General features: G+C 49.0%; 1 protein-coding gene across 1 annotated transcript; it reads right to left on the bottom strand.

Moving 5' to 3' along the window:
• Positions 1-227: 227 nt before the first annotated feature.
• SHCBP1 (SHC binding and spindle associated 1) lies at positions 228-19,276 on the bottom strand (the record flags this gene model as incomplete). The annotated part of the gene is made up of 13 exons (XM_081118835.1): positions 228-1,337; positions 2,886-3,027; positions 3,604-3,690; positions 4,441-4,559; positions 5,238-5,369; positions 7,353-7,473; positions 7,744-7,912; positions 8,265-8,498; positions 11,435-11,527; positions 13,616-13,824; positions 15,508-15,623; positions 15,773-15,940; positions 19,168-19,276. The coding sequence occupies 13 exons, from the start codon at positions 19,274-19,276 to the stop codon at positions 1,012-1,014; spliced, it is 2,025 nt and encodes a 674-aa protein (XP_080974961.1). The 3' UTR covers positions 228-1,011.
• Between the last annotated feature and the right edge of the window lie 448 nt (positions 19,277-19,724).

Genomic DNA, 19,724 nt, shown 5'->3' with positions numbered 1-19,724 from the left:
TGCCTCTCAATGGTCAAACAAGTCTGACGTGAATCCTTCCAATTAGTAGCATCTGAAAAGAATTTCAATTTATTCAAATTTAAAAAACCATCAACCACACTGAGAAGAAAATTAACACTCTTTGTGAAACACTAAAAAGCATCAAGCTATGGCGTTTCAAAGGATCACACACACTGCCCTGGCGCTTTGGCCCACGCGCATTGGGAAATATAACAAGATCCAGTTATCACTTCACCAGTGTCATTTTAATCAGTAGGCATGTTAATGTCACGTATAATTTCTTTTAATATAAATATTTTTAAAGCTGGGTTTTACATAACATCAAGACTGCAGTGCTCGCCTGGTTTGCACAGGTCACCGTCATATGAGAAATCGGATCAGGACACTCCTTTGGTGAGAGCGTCTTCTTTCCAAGCAGCTGCACCCGGCCAGTGCTCCACGCACACACTGGCTCCAAATAACACGTCTCATTTGTTGCAAACCTGCTACACCATCTACTCTGGTTTTCATGACACAGCTCAACATATAAACGTAGCCCACTTGGACCCAGGAAGTCTGATGAGGCCAGGAACGTCCCAACCATAAAAGCTATTCTTCTAAGACAGGCATCAGGCAAACACAGCACAGAACCAGCTTTGCTGTCACTGGGTCAGAAGAACACTACGGAGGCTGCGCATTCGGCAGCGTTGTCCCTTCGCGCATTGTCCTGCGCTCCCCAACTTGCTCCCCCTCTCGAAAGTGCAGGTTAAAGCGTATTCACACCAGGAAGTTACCAACAGGCTCAATATCAGAGAACCGTGCAAGACTTTCTAGATCGGAATCTCTGAGTATTCTCTATTTCACATGATTTTATCGCCTTTTTTATAAAGAGGGAGTGTTCTCTGTGCGTATTTCATCGAACCCAGTCAAGCCCGTCGAGTATGACATAGCAGGAAGTGGCTGCGGCGGCAGCCGTGGCTCTTGGGGCGGCGTGTGCAGAAGCAGGATTTGCTGTCTGTCCACATCACCTCGTCAGAACAGAAAGGTGCCGAAGCTGCCTTTCCCGTTCCACTTGAACTGGTTCCCCACAATGGAGACAAACATCTCCTGGGACATCAAGTTGTCGTCAGCTTGTGTGATCCCCAGCTCACTCAACCTTTTCTTCTTCATCTGGCCTTTCTGTGTGGAGGCAGCAACGAGTTCACTGACAATCTCACAGTTCCCTTCGACCTGCTCAGAGAGGCCGGGCCTCACACACAGCCCTGCTTTCCCAGCCGTGCGCTCAATCAGCTCCTCCAGCTCCACTCTCCCGGCTGCATCTGCCTCTCCACTCATCTGAGTTTCAACTGCTTTATTTTCTGGAGAAAAAAACAAAGTTAAATAGACAAACAAACCCAACTAAAGCAGGCATTTCCACAGTTGATTAGAGCTTTCCAGTTGCTCCTGCCAAAGATCCCTCTGTCGTCTTACTGGATGTGACAAACTGTTTGCCGTCAGTGGCCTTGCCCTTCAGACAAGGTCTCATGCCCCTTGGACAGGATTACCAATGTTGAACTCCTTTCTCTTTTTATCCAAGAACCTCCTCCACTCAATAGACCTTTCCTGTACACTCACCGTCTGCTCAGCAGTGTTAGGAGCCAGGTGGCTCCCATGATGCCTGCCCCATGTTACTTTCATAGCTGTGAAATGGCAAAAGGGTTTTATAGATGTAATTAAGGTTACTAATCAGTGATAAATAGGATGTGCATAAGCTAATCCCACAGGCTATTTATTTATTTTTAATATATCTTTATTGATTTCAGAGAGAGGAAAGAAGAGGGAGAGACAGAAACATCAATGATGAGAGAGTCACTGATAGAGCCTGAAACCCGGGCATATGCCCTGACTGGGAATCGAACCCCGATCACCTGGATCCTAGGTTGACGCTCAACCGCTGAGCCACGCCCAGCCGGGTTCCCACAGGCTCTTTAAAAGCAGGGTTTCCTCTGGCTAGACGGAGAAAGGGAAAGCCTGAGACATTCACAGCCTGAGAGAGAACAGCCTCGAGGGAGGTTCCTTACTGCTGAAATGAAGGAGTCATGCAGCCCAGACCTGAGATCAGCCTCTGGAGCTGAGAGTGATCCCCAGCCAACAGCCAGCAAGTAAATGGAGACTTCAGTCCAACAACCTTGAGGAAACAGATTCTGCCAACATGAATGAGCTCAGAAGTTCCTCCTCCCAGACCTTTCAGGCAAGAACCCTGCCCACTGACACGTCATTGTCACCTCTGTGAGATCCCCAAGCCCAGCCCACCTGCACTCTGACCTACAGAGAACTCGTGGAGATCTGGCTGGAGCAGCCCAATGACCAGGCCTCCTCCCCATGGCAAAGCTCAGTCCTCCTCACGACTGAGATTCCACAGCGATTGGGGTCATGGCCTGCATTTCATGGACTTCCCACTGAGTTACCTCAACTTTCCTGCCAAGAAAGACAGTCGACAGGAGGCATTTACTTCAAGCAATAAAAAATAAGAGGCCAACTCCACGATCCCCTCCAAGAAACACAGCCTTCAACCCGGCACCTTCACTTCTCTGCCTCCATCCTTAACAAGTGCCAGCAGGAGCCACCGTGGCTCTCGTGCGGCCACCCTTGCTCTGCACGTTCAGAGAACCAAGCCCACTAAGGGGGCAGCTGCAGATCACAGGAACCACACATCAAGTTCTGAAGGAGCAGCTGAACTAGGTGACCTTGAAAGTCTTCATCCTGAGAGTCTACACTGTTCCAGCTCTACCCAGCCCCTCTCTCTCCATGCCAGGCATATGCTAGCTCCCCAAGCAGGGGAAGACTCAGATCCCTAAACAAAGTTCAAGGCTGAAATAAGATAAATTCGATTGGGTTTTACTCAGAAATCACTCAACATAGCATACCTTCAGCTCCATCTCGGGCATTTTCCTGCAGATCAGAGAAGATAGTCGGTTTCACCAAGACGACACCATAGCCTTCGTTGTTATGTATGACATTATGCACCATGGATATTTTGGGAACATCGTAATGCTCATCCAGGAAGTCCTTTGACATCGAAAACAAATGTGTAAAGCACTGTCACATTGAACACTGCCTGCCTTAAAACCCACACTGTCTTTAGGCTATTCTAAAAATAAAGTAGAAAGTGATGCTTCTGAGCTGTGAGTGACACAGCCTTCCTGTCACTCTGCAGACCTACACAAAGCAAAGCATCCTCACGAGCTCTGCAATCACCAGTTATTTGTAGTATTAAAATCTACATACTGGCCCTGGCCAATTTTGCTCAGTGGTGAGAGCATCGGCCCATGGACTGAAGGGTCCTGGGTTTGATTCGGGCCAAGGCACATACCTTGGTTGCAGGCTCGACCCCTGGCCCCAGTCAGGGCACGTGCGGAAGGCAACCAATTGTTATGTCTCTCACATCAATCTTTCTCTCCCCACCCTCCCACTCTCTCTGAAAAGCAATAGAAAAATATACTTGGGCAAGGATTAAAAAACAAACAACTACGTACTGTTTATGCTTGTCCAAACCAGAAAACACCAGAACCCAACATGGGAATTTAATAAAACACAATCATTTCCAGGATGGAACCATCCTGACCTCAGGAGGAGGGTGCTCACCTTAATAAGGATGCCTTCCTTACAGTGGTGGATCCCGTTGTCACTCAGGGTGCACGTACTCCCGGGATATATCTCTACACCAGCACCCTAACAAGGCAAAATTGAAGGCAATGACAACTGTTTTCTAAAAGGCAGGACTATCAGAGAAGGTTTATTACAACCACTTCTTAGGCTTCAACACAGAGCAGATGCAAAGTGCAAGTAGAAAGTGTTTTATAGAAAATCTTACTAGGTATTTCTAATGAACACTGCCATCCTCCATTTCCAGCAACCTGTCTATCATTTATCACTCTCAGAGCCCACGCACACACATGCACACAGGCATACATGCACACACACACACGCATGCACAACAACACTGGCTAAAATATCATCCCTTCACTACTGTTCCACTTTCATTCTGGACAAATCAGCATTCTGATTCAATCAATCAATGCCATGTGACCATATCAAACAATACAGAAAAAACATTTGACAAAAGTCAATACACATTCATTACAAAAATTATCAGAAAACAGAAAAAGAGAATTTCCTCAGCTTGGTCAAGAATGTCTACAAGAAACCCGCAGTTAACCTTCTATTTAGACGATGCTGAGTGTGCCCCCACCCCTTATTCAGCGCGGTGCCAACAGTGCCTGTCAGTGTTACAGAGAAGGTGAAAGGTCATTTCTCTTCCTAACCAGTCTTGAAAATGGTACTGAGTCTGGTGGGCAGAGTATGTGAATGTCTGGACTTCTTTGAGAGAATAGAGCATGCATTTACATCTCGGGCCCACATTTTACTGACTCGTTTGGAACTTCAGCCTCAACTACTCCCTAAAGGATGGAGAGCACACACCTTGGCCCCATACAAGTCCGAGGTCTTCATCACAAACTCCGCAGAGGTGCGCACGGTGACCCCGGTGGTCTCGCACTGCAACACACAGTTCTCCACAGTGGTCCTGCCCCGGTGTATAACTGGGAGGAAAACGCAACCACACGCCAGACCTAATGCATCTTCTCCAGCATGAGAGATGGCCCAGAGCTGGCATCAGATGGCCTAAATACTGCTCAATAGCTACCATTAAACTTTGTTATGGAATTACAAATTCAAGATATATCAAATGATGACTATTTTTAGCTACTGTCTAAAATCTAAAAGCAGCATGCTTAAATAAGAATAACTTGACCTGAGAAATGCAAAATCAAGTTAAAAAGCACTTTTTAATTACAAAAAAATGGTATCTGACAGTCTCACTCTCCTGAGCATGCTGGAGGCGCAACTCAAGGAAGGGGGTGCAGATCCCAGGAAACAAATACTAGTGACACACGGAGGTACCTTGGTTGTATCTAGGGCTAAATCGGATACAAAGAACACAGATCACGATCTTGAGATGCTTTAAAAGAAAAAATGATCACACAGAAGCCAATCTTTAACTACCCCACTTTCAGGAATAGGCTGAACTAATTTTCCATTTGGAGTAAGCTTTCAAGTCTGCTCAAAAGCTACCGTTAAACTTTGTCCCTCTAAGTACATAAATAACTAATCAGCCTCTAGACTCCAGAGTGGTATTTTATTAGACTGTATCTTCCAGGGAAAGGAAAGTTTCCCTCAAAGCCTAGAACAAATCGTACACAAAATATTCAGATACTCACTTAAGATCCCTTCTACAGCATCATGCTGAACAAATTTTATGCTTGAGATTTTAACATCTGCACCCGTACAGTCCACGAAAGTGTCTCCCTTGCCCCTCTTTTCTATCACGATGTCATCGGGCAGACCATATCCTAAGAAAGAGAGCAGGCATTAGCGTGGGCACAGGGAGAGGTCTGAACACAAACTGCCACGGCAGGTTTCTGTTTCAAATAACTCTTAACGATATGCAAGACCAATCAACCCAGTTGCATTGAAATAAAATCTAATTCTCTCCCCACACATCTTGTTTAATTTAAACCAGAGTATACAACTTTTAATAACTCCTCAATTTTCCCCCGTATCAGGAATGCCACCCAATAACCATCTCAGACCAGGTCAGCACTCAATTCACTTACAAATCTGCTGTAAAAAAATAACTGATCCTAGATACTCACAGCTGGTCAAAGGGCTTTAAAACATTCAACTCTAAGATTCTATCATCCTAATAAAATTAGGTATCAGAAAGCCTAAGCATTTTTTAAGATTAGCTAATTTAATATTCTCTTAAACAGACTGACTTAAAATCTGACAAAATGACTTAAAACACTTTTAGCTACTGGAAAAAATAGGTGAACCTTGTTAACCAATGAAAAACATCAGACCTCTACAAATCTAAATCATTTGTCTGCCTGTACCCTGCACGTTTTCCACAATAACCAGTTTATCATCAGAAAAATTTTAAATGTAAAAAAAAATGCCATATTGAAAAAGAAACTGAGGTTATGACATAAGTTATGTATTCTTAGCAGTTTAAAATATAAAACCATCACCTAAGTAAATGAAGTTCTAAGCAGGAAACACCCTGCCATCTGCACTGACACCCTGCACCTTGAAAGTGCTCCGTGTATCTCGTTACAGGTGCTGGCTGAGGACCAGATCAGCCTCGGACAAGCTGTACTCTTGTCCATGCTCACACTAGATACCACCCAGTTGCCCAGATTCTCAGAAGTGCCCTGTTAGCAAACTTAGCCAGTTACACTGAACTACCAGGATTCTGTGTGGTCGTTTATGACACTTTGGCCATTGCATGACCACTTCCTCACCAATCCAGGAAGAGCGAATATCCAGCGCACGATCTATAGCATCCCTGCTCTTCTCACTGTGCCAATAAAGTGCTCCTGTTGTGGAGACCTACCCTGCAGGTGTGTATGGGGAAGTCATACCTCTCCTACGTTATCAGGCTGGAGAGCACAGAACAAAGCGCACACATAAACAAAAGGGGAGGCGATGTGCTGATGAACAGCAGGGCCGAGTGCGGCCTTGCTTCCATTAGGAAGCTCTGACAAGATGAAGACAAAGGGCACAGTTGACACCGTCTGTGAACAGCTGCACGAGGCCCACAATGATGGATGATTGTCTGCATTACAAGCTTTATTGCTGACTTGAAGCTCTTTGGTAAATAGTTGAACAGGTGCATGTAAATTTGACACATTATGAAAACACAGGACTAAGATGAACGACTGCACAACAACCTGAATTCTAGCATCACTCTAAATGTACAAGAAATGTAACTGCTAAGAAGTTATTTTTAATAGAATCTTCAACATTAATGTTCTTAAGAGCACACTCTGGTCAAGATCCAAAGGGCAGAATTTGTGACCTTCAGCAAGGTTTTAAAAAACAAGATTGTTGGTCCGATTTCAAGTTGGATCTATACCTCTCACAAAAACAAGCTAAATTTTTTTTTAATGCACCAGTATGTCCACAACATTTATGAAACAAGAGTAAGCAACAAGTAAATATTTTTTATATATATTTTTTAAATGTATTGCTGGAATATTTTTATTCTAGAAACAAGATTTCTTCCCCATGAGCCACCTGCCATCTGTAAAGTGTGCCTCTTCCTATGGTCTTTTTCTCTGCATGCTTGTCTTCCCCACACACAGATGCCACAGAGACCATCCCCAGAGCTGCTCAGACACCACATCAGTCCCCTGTGAGCTTAACATGCCCTTAATGTGTGAAACCAAATGGACTGAAATCACATTTATTCCTGGAGCTCCAACAAGGCGGTGGCTCCTGTTTCTTAAGCCCGTCTTGCCTGAGTGCAGCTTGTTCTGATTGTCCACACTCACCTTCCAGCTCAATGGAGTCGGCAATGGAAAAGGTGCCATGTACCACATAATGGCCAGGACAGACAATCACCGTGTCACCTTCGTAGCAGGAGTTTATAGCTGACAACGGGTCACTGTGGAACTAGGAAACAGCAAGGACATAGTGCAAACCGCGTGTTTCGGGAGCTTCCATGGCTCACTCTCACGGAGTCCCCACACGGTGAGCAACCCATGCTGCCACCATGTGCCCAGGGCATGCTTGCCGAGTGCCGACTGAAGGGAGCACTGAAGTGAGCACTGCCCACTCCACAGAAAAGCAGCTCTGGAGGGGCCCATCAGCACTCTGCAGAGCTCAGAAAAACCTGAGGTAAAGAGAAGAGGGAAAGCCACCCGGAGCAAGAAACCCCTTTACCTGGACCTCTATGTCCTCGTGACAAGGCTCCTGACAGAGCCTGTCCCTGAGCAGGGCCTGCAGCAGCCCCGTCATCATGGTGGGGGAGACCACGTGGGTGACCTTCTGGCCATTTGGACGAACACCCTTTGCTTGGATATTAGAATTTTTCTGATAACCAAACACGTACCTTGAAGAAACCAGAGAGAACTGTGAGCAGTATGGCTGCTTAGAAAAGAAACCAACTGTCCTGGCTGGTGGCTCAGAAGTGAGCATTGTCCCTGCACCAAGAGGTTGCTGGTTCAGCTCCCAGTCGGGATGCATGCAGGAGGCAACCAACCCACGTCTCTCTCTCTCTCTCCTTCCTTTCCTCTCCTTGTAAAATCAATAAAAGCATATTTTAAAAAGAAGCGGGGCTACCTGTTCGGGATCCCTCTCCCTGTGGTGGGAACTTTTGTCTATCCTTCAATAAACTTTTGCTTTCCCTTAAAAAAATAAAAAAAAGCAAAGCCAAGCAGCCAGGAGCAGCAGGCAGGCCGTACCTCAGCAAGGGGTTCTCGATGAGCTTCAGCTTTTGCTTCAGCTGCTCCATCTCGGAGTACAGCTTCAGCCCCTCCACCATGGAGATGTTCTCCTGCTCAGAGTCCGAGTCGCAGGCCGACAGGCTGCTCCTCAGGTTTAGGAAGCTCCTGTAGATGTCCTCGCACTGCAACAACAGACTGCGGTAGTCAGCCACGAGTCCGGAGGGAACGCGGTCCTCGAGGATGTCATAGTGTCTGCAAGGTGAAGAGCAGGCTGAGCCCCTGCCCCGCAGACTGTCTCAGTCACCGAGACAGACAGCCGCGTGCTCTCAGGGCCCCGGGGAAGCGCTTCCACCCGCGTGGGCTCCAGCGCCAGCAAGGCCAGGCCGCACCCCTGGAAGCGGAGCAGTTGAAAGGTTTAAGCACTACTTCAGGAAGGTCGCGGATGTTTCTCCTTTGAGAAGTTGTTTTTTTCCTTAAATCCAAGCATTTGTGCTACAGGAACACTGAAAGTCCATGTTGCACAATCTGTCACCATCATTCAATAAGAAAGTATGTTCTCATGTTAGATTCAAACTCTTAATAAACGGGTCACAGAGGGCAGTGTGGGGGTGGGACAGGGAAGGAAGCACCCCAAATAGTCTGGTAACAACATTTAAGACGACCATATTTACAGGGTCAAAGGTGAAAATAACTCAAACCACCCAGCCCATCCTCACCTCTAAAGTATGACAGCACAGAACTACACAGGACAGCCCTCAGGAAGACTATCAGGGCATTTCAAAACAAGCCCCTCTGAGAAAACACAGCTGTGGTCACTAACTAGAGTAATTAAAACCAAATAACCTTGTAACTTATTGGCACTTAAAAGTTCTTTACTAATTTATATACCTTCTCAAATACATGGACAGAACAAAAAGTACTTCCAGATGCCAGAGAGTAATTGATGAATGTATAATATAGCTGAGGAATGTGAAATTAATGGATCTAAAAACAAAGGACAATACTACTGTTATTGCTTTACTTCTCAGTTAAAAGTATATTTTCTTGTAGATGCCTCAGGCCTGAGCATCTCAACCTTGGTGGTACCTGCAAACCTCTGGGGAGCTCAGGTCCCCGTCCAGATCAGTGAAATTAGGCTCTAAAGCCCCCCGCAAACCCTAACGACAGGAGGATGAGAACTGCTGCCTTAGGTGACGTCTCTTACACACAGCCATGCTCGACTAAGATGAGGGGAAACAGAACACACCCTGGACAGATTTATACCAAATTATGGCAAGCATTCAAACAGTGTTTAAAACGGAGTAATAAATTTTCTCTGCTGTCCAAATTAACGAACTAGGTAAAGCTTGAAAAACAAGGGTTTTGTCTGCTTGGTTAATCTACACTCATTTAAAAACAGTCTGGAAACGCACTTTACAAACAAGAAAGAAATTGGGGCCCAAACCACTGACTACCAGCCCAGGTCTATTAACTTAGGGAGATTAAGACTCAAGTTTTAAAGCCAGTCCCTTAGCATTTCTAATATCCATGCCAGCTGGTCATTCCTTCTTTTACCATGACACTGAAGTGTGGAAGCAGCGAGCCCATTGTGTCTCGGGCCATGAGCCTTGAGCAGTGCTCTGATGATAGAAGGCTATTTCCCACATGTGTGACATCACAACATGGCCTGACTCCCTGTAAGTCTTGCCTGTTGAGAGCTGCCCCACATTAGCCCAGGGATCTTTTTAAGAGTCTGCCTGTTGCCCGGCTGGGCATGGCTCAGTGGTTGAGCATCGACCTAGGATCCAGGCAACCAAGGTTCGATTCCTGGTCAGGGCACATGCCTGGGTTGCGGGCTCGATCACCAGTCAGGGGCGTGCAGGAGAGAGCCAATCAATGACTCTCTCATCATTGACGTTTCTCTCTCTCCCTCTCCCTGAGATCAATAAAGACATATTTAAAAAAAAAAAAAAGAAAAAGTCTGCCTGCTATAAGTACATTCCTGTTCCTCTGCCACATACAGGTTTCTTCTCCATAACTGGAAACAGCACCTCCCTGAACTCTCCCTGCCTGACACACGGGTGTGTGTAAATCGTTTATGATCACATGTGGGAGGGAGGCTGCCAAGTTGGAACATTCTAGAGCATGTCTATCAGAGCTAGAAAACACTCAAGCTTTTCGAGTTGCACTGAGCACAATGGAGAAACTGGGAAGGCTGGACAGCAACCACAGCCAACCTGTGAGGCGCTGGAACCAGGCTGCACAACCCTCACCAGGCGAACCACAAACCAGACTCTGCACAGACTCTTATTACTTACGACTTAAACTAAGAGAACTGACTAAATCAAACAGGACTCCACAAGCGTGCAGAGGCTCAATGCCTTGCCATACATAACCAAATTCTCTTTCATGCAGGAAAATGATCTTCGACAAATTTTCCTCTTTCCTGGGAGTGCAAGTTCTAATTTTATTCTTACTGCAGCATGTACTGGTGAGAAATGAATGGTGTTAGAGCACCATCTCATGGAAGGCTAAATGCCACATTTAACACGTGCGGAACAGCTATTTGGGTTGAATGGTGGTGAATTTGGGGTACCGTATATTTGCATGGAAGGGTTTTTCCTACCAAAATATGATAAATTAGAAGAAGGATGTGTTTAGGTATTTTGGATATTCTGATTTGGTACTATTAACTATTTAGTATTTTCATCTACACGTCAAACAACGTTTGAGGACAAGAACTGGACAAAACATCCTGAGGTAAGTCCACCAGGTATGTCTCACAGCAGGAACTGAGAGTACAGCCACGTCTCTCTCAAGAAACTGAAGCAAGTAAGTCTTCTATAATTCAATTAAATTCACTATTTTTCAAATAATTGCCTTTGAATTTAACAAAGGTTTTTTTTTAATACAATAGCTCAAGTTTTATTTAGATTTACCAAACATTGAGTTGTTAACTTAGATTTTCTTGAACTGTTTTAGGCTCAGTTTAGAAACACTACACACAGATTTCTCTGCACGTGCAAGATTCATTTCATAATTGCCAATGGGTGACTGCTGAACACCGACCAGCCTGTTTCTGCCTGGCCCCTGGAGTATACATACACCACACAGGTGACATGAAACCACAGGTAAGTTTAAACCACAGATGAAGCTGAGCCACAGGAGGCTGCCCTTCCAAACGCCCAAGGCCAGCAGCGAACACTCACAGCCTCAGTCGAGGTTCCACACATCTGACAAAGTAGTCGTATTCATCTTCTTCCTCTTCATCCCAACTCCTCCAGATGTTCTGGTAGAAAAACCTGAAATGGAAATCAGCACCATTCAAGTTCAATCACTGGCTCGAAGTGTGCAGGTTCTGGAGGGGTGGGAGCTAAGGCAGCAATGACAACAGTTCTGCCACCTATGGGAGAAAAAGCTGGGCACTGGCTGTTGTACTCGGCGGTCTTGAGGCACAAGCCCTCTTCTCAGCCAGCTAACACATGGGGACACAGCTCGGGTTCGGCTAGGACTTCCTTCATCAGAGCTAGTCACTGACTACCTACTGTGAGCAAGTGGGTGGTAGGGCCATTTGTTGAGAGAGAAAAGGCTGGGAGAGAAAAGGTTTGAGGTTGAAATAGAGTTGTTTTCATCATGTTTGGGTTGAGATGCCTATCTGACCTCCAAGTGGATGATGTTGGCAGTGCAGACAAATACATGAGCCCGGAGCTCAAGGGAAGGGTCAGGGCCAGAGACACCAATCTGGGGAGTTGTAGGCATATTGATGGCCTTAAAGCAACAAATGAGCTCATCCAGGGACATAACAGAAAGCAGTTCTCAACCCTGCTGCATCTTAGACTCCCAGGACCCTCAGTAATTGATTCCCAAATCTAACCCAGACCAGTAAATCAGAATCTCTTGACAGCTTGGGGGGGTGGGGGGGGGGGGAGAAGCAGGATGTTTTTTAAAGCTCCCCACGTGATTTAACAATTTGTTTATCATGGAAAATTTCCAACATACACAAACAGCATTGTGAACACCATGCACCCGTCACCTGGCTTCAACAGTCACAACTCACAGGCGAACTTCGTCACCTCTACCCCCCACCTCGCTTCCCTGTTCCCCCCACTGCCCTGACACTTACTTGGTAGCCAGTCTCAGACGAAGCTCATCATTCATGCATTATCAGCATGCACCTCTAAAATAAGTGCCAACAGAACACTTTGATTCCTCAGTATCCAAACCCCCAGCCAGTGTCCAGTCCTCCCTCAGTGCTGGTTCACAGGAGGTGGGTCAGCCACTGTGTTTCACCCTCACTCTCCTTCTGCAGACTACCCCTCCCTCTTCTCTTTCCATTATTTCATAGTTTTCCACACTCACACTCTGAACTTGGCTGACTGCAGCCCACCAGGTTGTTTCACATGTCCTGTTTACTTCTAGCAAACGGAGAGTAAGGCAGAAAGACTTTATATTGGGTTTAGAAAAGGGATATTTTGGCCAGACTACTTCAAGAGGTACCACGCACCTCTGTCAGGAAGCAAACACTGCCTGGGCCTTGCTTCCGACGAGGATAAGAATGGTCAGGACACCGGTGCTGACAGCTGATCCACCCACGACAAACTCCCACCAGGTTTCCACCAGCAGCTGCAGCAGCCACTGAGGCCCCTGCCGAGACTGCTCCTTTACTACCGGCTGCCAAACACTGATGGTCAAGCAAGAAGAGATGGAGAGGTGCCGACCAGGAGCAAGGCCACTCTTAATGCCAAAGCAAGCCTTCCTTAGTGAGCACTCTCATATACAGGATCCAAGCGAACTGTGCATGCCAGGAACTAACTCACAAAAGGTTCCTCACCTACGAACCCAGGGATTGGTGCACCTCCTCACTTAAGGGGCAGGGTGCCCTGTGCCAGTGGGAACCAACTGGGCCCAAATTGGGAGCACAGCCCCGTGGGGCCTAGGCGCAGCCCAGGAGGACGCCTTCTCCCAGCTGACTCCTCTGTGCCAGGTCAGGAGCCCCACTTGGTCCACAGGCTTTCCTTTCCTTTCACTCAGGTATGTCAATCACGGGCTTAGCATCCAGAACCTTCAAGACAGTTTTGAAATCTATACAAACCAAATCCAGAACCCTGTCTTCTGTTAACACGTGGGAACACAGAATGAAGGCTACCCAGGAATTCTCTATACTTTTTTCAACTTTTCTGTAAGTCTGAAACTACCTCAAAATAAAAATTTTAAACCTTTCTTTAAATTTTTTAAATTTAAAAATGACTGCCCTGTCTTTGAATATTTAAAAAACCACAGTGACCAAGTTCACAGTCTGAGTGCTAGGTCTGGATGCAGAGCAGATCAGAACCACCGCACTGAGCCCCGAGTTCTGGCCACGGGGCACCTTCCCCAGGCTCGCCTCCTACCTGACATGCTCAATTGCAAGTGCAGTCTGGTCGAACGCCCCAGAGCCATCGAACACCACCCAGAGCTCCTGCAGGGGCAGCCGCTGTCCCTTCAGGTCCAGGAGCTCCCTCACGCACTCCACGGTGAAGGTGCTCACTTGAGACTCGCAGAGGTACGGGTCCGCCAGCCTCACCACAGCCTTCAGGGCCGCAAAGTCCACATCCGTGACCTCAAGTTTAAAACAAGGGACTTAACACACAGAAATCAAAACTAAGATACACACACATGTCACTGCCTATAGACTGATTTTTTTTTAAAACATATAATGAGAGTGGAGAGCGTTCTTCCTAAATACAAGGATCAACAAGGACAGGCCTGGCGTTGACCCGCATGGAGCTTACGTTGTAATCAAGGAAACAAACCAACGAGATGGTGACAAGTATGTGACAGAGGCTAGCTAGCAGGGGTGGGGGCTGCTTTTACTTGGGGAAGTTACTTGGGAGCCCCAATGAAACGGGTGAGATGAAAGCAGCCATCTGGAGAGCAGGGGAGGTGCAAAGGGCCTGTGGCAGAGACCAGCTTGGCAGCTACAGGAGCAGAAAGGCGGAATTTCCTGCTGGAACCAAAGAAAGGAAATGGCAGCAGATGGGGGAAGGTTGGCGGCGAGCAGCAGGAGACCAGGGCATGAGGCACAGGGGAAGGAGCCTGGATCTGATGTGCTCTCTAGCAAGGAGGAGCCAGGAAGCCAGACCCAGGCCTTTGGTAAATGCATCAGAGGTTTTAAGCGAGGAATGGCCATAAAGCAATGACCCTGATTCTTTCAGAGAACTGACTGGGGGAATAGGAAACGGGGATTGACTATCAACCTAATTAACAGGCCTGAACTGCAACCAAAGATATTAGCATAATCCAGAATTTGAGAATCCACAAGGAAACGCTGCACCCACTGCCCGGAACACCGTCGCTGCAGCATGGGATGTACATCTACAGGAGCTGCACCATGACTTGTATTTACACTCCCTGGTTTAACATTTTAGTTTAACAGGGGTTTTTGGTGGTCCAGTTAACAAACATGGAGAGCATTTCACAGCTGTAATTAGAGTGAAAATTTCACATGAAAGGCTCAGTTGGCCCTAGCTGATTTGGCTCAGTGGTTAGAGCATCAGCTCACAAACTGAAGGGTCTCGGGTTCGATTCCCATCAAGGGCACGTGGCCTCGGTTGCAGGCTCAATGCCCGGTCCTGGTAGGGGCGTGTAAGGGAGGCAACCAGTGGATGTGTCTCACATCGATGTTTCTCTCTCTCTCTTTTCTCTTTCCCTCTCCCTTCCTTCCTCCCTTCCACTCTCTCTGAAAAACAATGGAAAAAATATCCTTGGGTGAGGATTAGAAAAATTAAAATAAAAATAAATTAAAAGTAAAAGGCCAGTCAGTTGAAAAATGAAGTTGTTCTTCCTCTCTGCATTGGGACAGACACATTATCAAGAGATTAACCACATATCTGAAGATTTGTTAGACAAAAAACAGGCTAGTTTCTAAAATGCCTATTTGGTTTGAGCTATTTAATGGGCTGCCACTAAGGTAAAAAAATTAACTAAAACCCCACTGACTTCATAATTAGGCGGCTTTATTTTTGAAATGGTCTCAAATACCCCCTCCACGTGCCGGGTGTATGGTCCAAGTCCCCTTGTCAAAGGACACTGGGACGTAAGCCACCCCAGTTCCCTGGCAGCTCCTCCTCAGATGTCTTTAGATGTGCGAACACTTCACACACCCTGGTGATTAGATGTGAAAAGCAAGCTGTTTTCAATCAGCTCATAAACTTTAATTAAAAATCAGCGCTTTGGCCATAACAGTCTGAAGGAAGGTGCCTTTGGCTAGAGACAAACGTCTTAATGAAGGGATGAAACATACCTCCACCAGCACCTCGAACACATTAGTGTGCCAGACCGCCCGCCATCCAGATGGTTCCAGCACTTTCTCTAGGAATTCAGCCGTGAACTCTCTCACCTCAGAGGCCTTGCAGTCAGCTGCACACAAATTAAACACAACGAGGAGAGGGCGTCAGCAGGTCCCTTTACAGCCGCATGCTCCGGACCACGGTGGCTGTCTGAGGACCTGAGACAGACAACCTGCTTGTAACTGAAAGGGTGAGAAGCAGGACGGAGGGCCTGCTCACCTAAAATGTAATCCTGATAGGCTCGGAAGCGCTCGTAGAACAGAAGGTGGCTGGTCTGGAACATCTCTGGGAAATGTGTTTTCCCTTGCAGCACAAAGCTGGGCAACCGGGACCCTGGGCTGTAGTCACTGCTGCAGTCACCGCTCGAATCTCCGTCTTGGAACAAACCTGAAAGAACCACCCAATCATGGGCCGATGAACCCAGGCCCTCGGGGCTTACAGGTAGCGTCCACGTTCATGCCTAGCTCAGGAGCTCCGACAAGCTTCACTCCCCAACGCTGTAGAATAAACCAGTTTTACTGAACTTAAACATATCTCCAAGCGCAGGATCTCCTTCAAATTGTTAAGACCCTGAGCTCCGTCATGGGCTGGGTCTGTTTCTGAGCTTTCCCAGGAGGCGGAGGAGGCACCTGTCACTGGATTCAGTGGAGATCACTCCAGTTCTCCTTCACAGGACAGCCATGACTCTCACTGCAGCCGGGAACGTCCAAAGCTCAAATATCTCAGTCATTTTTGTCCAAAACAATTCTACAAAGCTGCCTTCAAATAAGGAGCTGGTTTCCTATCTTCCCTCTCAAATGAGTTGAAGCCACCCTTTTATTTTCTATGCTATCAGTCTCTCAATGCCCCTCAGTAAACAGGGAGGAGAGATTCTTAACAAGTAAGGTTTGCTTCACCAGAGCTACTAGGTTCCTCCTAACTGCGAGGACCTTGTCAAAGGAAGAGAAGACGCCAACCACACCAGGTTTGGGCTGCGTGTAATTCTCTCTCGCGAAGTGTGACCTAGCCAGTGGCGTAGCGGATTCTGTACAACACCACGTTTTTAACGGACAAACAACACTGAGGCCAGTGCACAGACTGGCACAGTAGTTCCGGAAACTACAGGGGGATGGGAGACTGTTACTAGAGAGAGTCAAGCTGCTCTCTTTCCTCCTTCCTTCTCACCCTTTACCCCTGGGGAGGCCGCCAGGGTTACGCGCCCCACAGGCGACCGAAGCGTGCTCAAGGGTCTCCTGCTCGCAAACACTGATGCACAGCAGCGCCTGACTAGCTGTGTAACAAACTCTGTGCCTAAGTTTCCTCCCTATAAAGATGAAAATAGATGCCTACTTCAACTAAATTAAGAGAACTAAATAAAGTATTTGCTAATCACTTACAACAGTGCCCATCCCACAATATATATGTTTGTTGAAGAAATCACACCTTCACCTCACACCCATGAGGTGGCTACTATCAAAAAAGAAACAAGAAAAGCTATGGAGAAAACAAGTGCTGGCAAGGGTGTGGAGAAACAGGAGCCCCCGTGCACTGCAGGTGGGAATGCAGGCTGATACAGCCACTGTGGGAAACCGTGCAGGTTCCTCAGAAACTTAAAAATACAGCTGCCACATGACCCAGCGATCCCACTCCTGGGTATCTACCCACGAGAATTAAAAGCAGGGTCTCAAAGAGATATTCACACACCCACGTTAGAGCAGCATCACTCACAAAGCTGAAGCATGGAAGCAACCCAAGTGTCCAACGACGCATGGAACGGATAAGCAAAACATGGTCTATGCACACAATGAGGTGTTATTACTCAGCCCTAAAAAGGAAGTTCTGCAATATGCTCCAGCATGGATGACCCTTGAGGACATTGTGCTAATTGAAATAAGCCAGTCACAGAAAGGAAAATACTGTGTAACTCCACTGACTAGTTACTTAGTCAAAACTCACAAAGGCAGAAAGTAGAATGGCGGTGGCCAAGGACTGGGGAGGGGGGAATGGGCAGTGTGTGTTCAACAGGCATAGTGTCAACTTAAGAATGTCCAAGTCTGTAGAGAATTTCATAAAGATTGACTTGGAGCCAAACAGAGGACATGCCTGGAAGTAGCGAGATCTGAACAGACTGAGATAAGTGCTTCAGGAGCAGTAGTTTGCAGCTTCTTTCACGCATTTGAAGCCAGGGAGGGAGCGTAAAGAGGGACACGGGGTGGAACTGCAGGGCAGTAAGATCGCACGCTCTCTCAGGGGTGACAGTCTGCTCCCCTTTGAGGGCTACTACTTCTGCACTTCAGAGGCTTGTGAACCTAGACACCCACGGGCAATGGAACAGCCGGCCTGAAACCTCTCGCTGAAGAAGTTTATGCCCTGGCGGAGTGCCCACCACCTGCCCGGAGAGGAGTCTAGGGCCAGGTCGCCCTGTGAGGTCACCTCCACAGAAGCCCTTTTCATCCACAGTAGACTTCAGTTTTACAAACTGAAGAGTTCTGGGGATGGATGGTGGTGGTGACGGCTGCAACCACGTGAGTGTATTTTTAATACCAGCGGCCTGAACCCTAACACGGGGTCGATGGTAAGTGCATGTACTTGAACGCGCTAGAGCCGCCTTACTCCTGCGCCGTCGCTCACAGCCACTCTGAAAGGCTGGTTTTCACCCGCGCTTCGCTCCATCTCCACCCCTCCGTGGCACCGCCTGCAGTTGTCCAGCTGGGAAAGCCGAAGCCAGGTGACTTCGCGCGGGGCAGTGGCGGCATTGGGTCACCTACATCTTCTCCCTCTGCCGGGGCTCTGTCCACGACACAGACCCACTGAACTGTCCCAGCCAGAGGCGGCCGGCTTCGAGCATGAGCAAGAGCAAGAGCACGAACGTGAGCAAGAGTAAGAGCAAGAATAAGAGCATGAGCACGAACAAGAATAAGGGCATGAGCAAGAGTAGGCAGTGGGACCTCCCAGGGCGGAAGCGGGGCTGGGCGGAGCCCCGGGGGCCGTGTGGGGCCGCCCCTAACTCACGGCGACGTGTCACCTGCCCGTGGTGCTCCGTCAGCCGTGGCCGAGGGGGGAGGGGGGAGGAGGGGGAGCGGAGGCCCGGCGCCCGTGAGCCCAGGCCGGGGGGGGGGGGGGGGGGGGGGGAGCGGGGCTGAGCGGAGGCCCGGTGCCCGTGAGCCCAGGCCGGGGGGGAGCGGGGCTGAGCGGAGGCCCGGTGCCCGTGAGCCGAGGCCGGGGAGGGAGGGGGGGAAGCGGGGCTGAGGGGAGGCCCGGTGCCCGTGAGCCGAGGCCGGGGGGGAGCGGGGCTGAGCGGAGGCCCGGTGCCCGTGAGCTGAGGCCGGGGGGGAGCGGGGCTGAGCGGAGGCCCGGCGCCCGTGAGCCGAGCCGGGCTGCGGCGCGCTCGGGAGGGCAGCGCGGTCACGGCCCGCTCCGGGACGCGCTGCAGAGGCTGACGCGCGCACCGAGCCCGGGAGGCCCGCGCGGACCCGCAGGGCGGAGCGCTGGCCCGGGCCAACCCGCCCGGTCGGGAAGCGGAGGCCCGGCCGGACGCAGCCGCCAGCCCCCCGCCCGGCCCGTCGGAAGGCGCCCTCGGGGCTGGCGGACGCGGCCTGCGCCGGGCGGCTCCTCGGGCCGCGGGCGGGACTCACCTCTCTCCAGGGCCGCCGGCGCCTCCTCGGCCGCCCAGCCCGAGCGCTTCGGCCCCGGCCCCACCGCCTCGGACCCCAGCCCCATACCCGCCAGCAGCTCGTCGGCCATTTCAAATTTCCGCGGGCACCGCCCGGCCCGCCGACGTGACGACGCGCGCCTCCTAATTGGGCAGGGGGCCGCGCGCTCGGACCAATCAAAGAAGAGCTCGCGCCCCCCGCCCGCCCCTGGCCAGCAGGAGCCCCGCCCTCTCCAGCCCGCACGCGCCCGGGGAACAGCGCCTGGGCGCCATCTACCGGCCACGGGGGGCGCTGTTCTCCAAGTTCTTGGTCTTGTTCACCACGGGGAACTTGGAGGAAGTTGACCTGGGTCATTTGGGATATTTCCGAAAGGCTAACAGGCTGTGTCTGGACACGCGGTGGCGCAGAAAGGCACAGGAATGATCAGAACAGTATTTCGACTTCCTTGCGCCATGACTAGCGGTACCACCCTGGCCAAGCCGCTTCCCTCTCATCTTCAGTTGGAAGAGTCTATTGGCCTCGGAGGCTCCGAACCTTTC

The sequence above is a fragment of the Miniopterus schreibersii genome, assembly GCF_964146895.1.
Source record: "Miniopterus schreibersii genome assembly, chromosome: 18".
Classification (NCBI taxonomy): domain Eukaryota; kingdom Metazoa; phylum Chordata; class Mammalia; order Chiroptera; family Miniopteridae; genus Miniopterus; species Miniopterus schreibersii.
The sequence above is the reverse complement of the archived record's forward strand: the minus strand, read 5'-3'. Positions and strand labels throughout refer to the sequence as shown.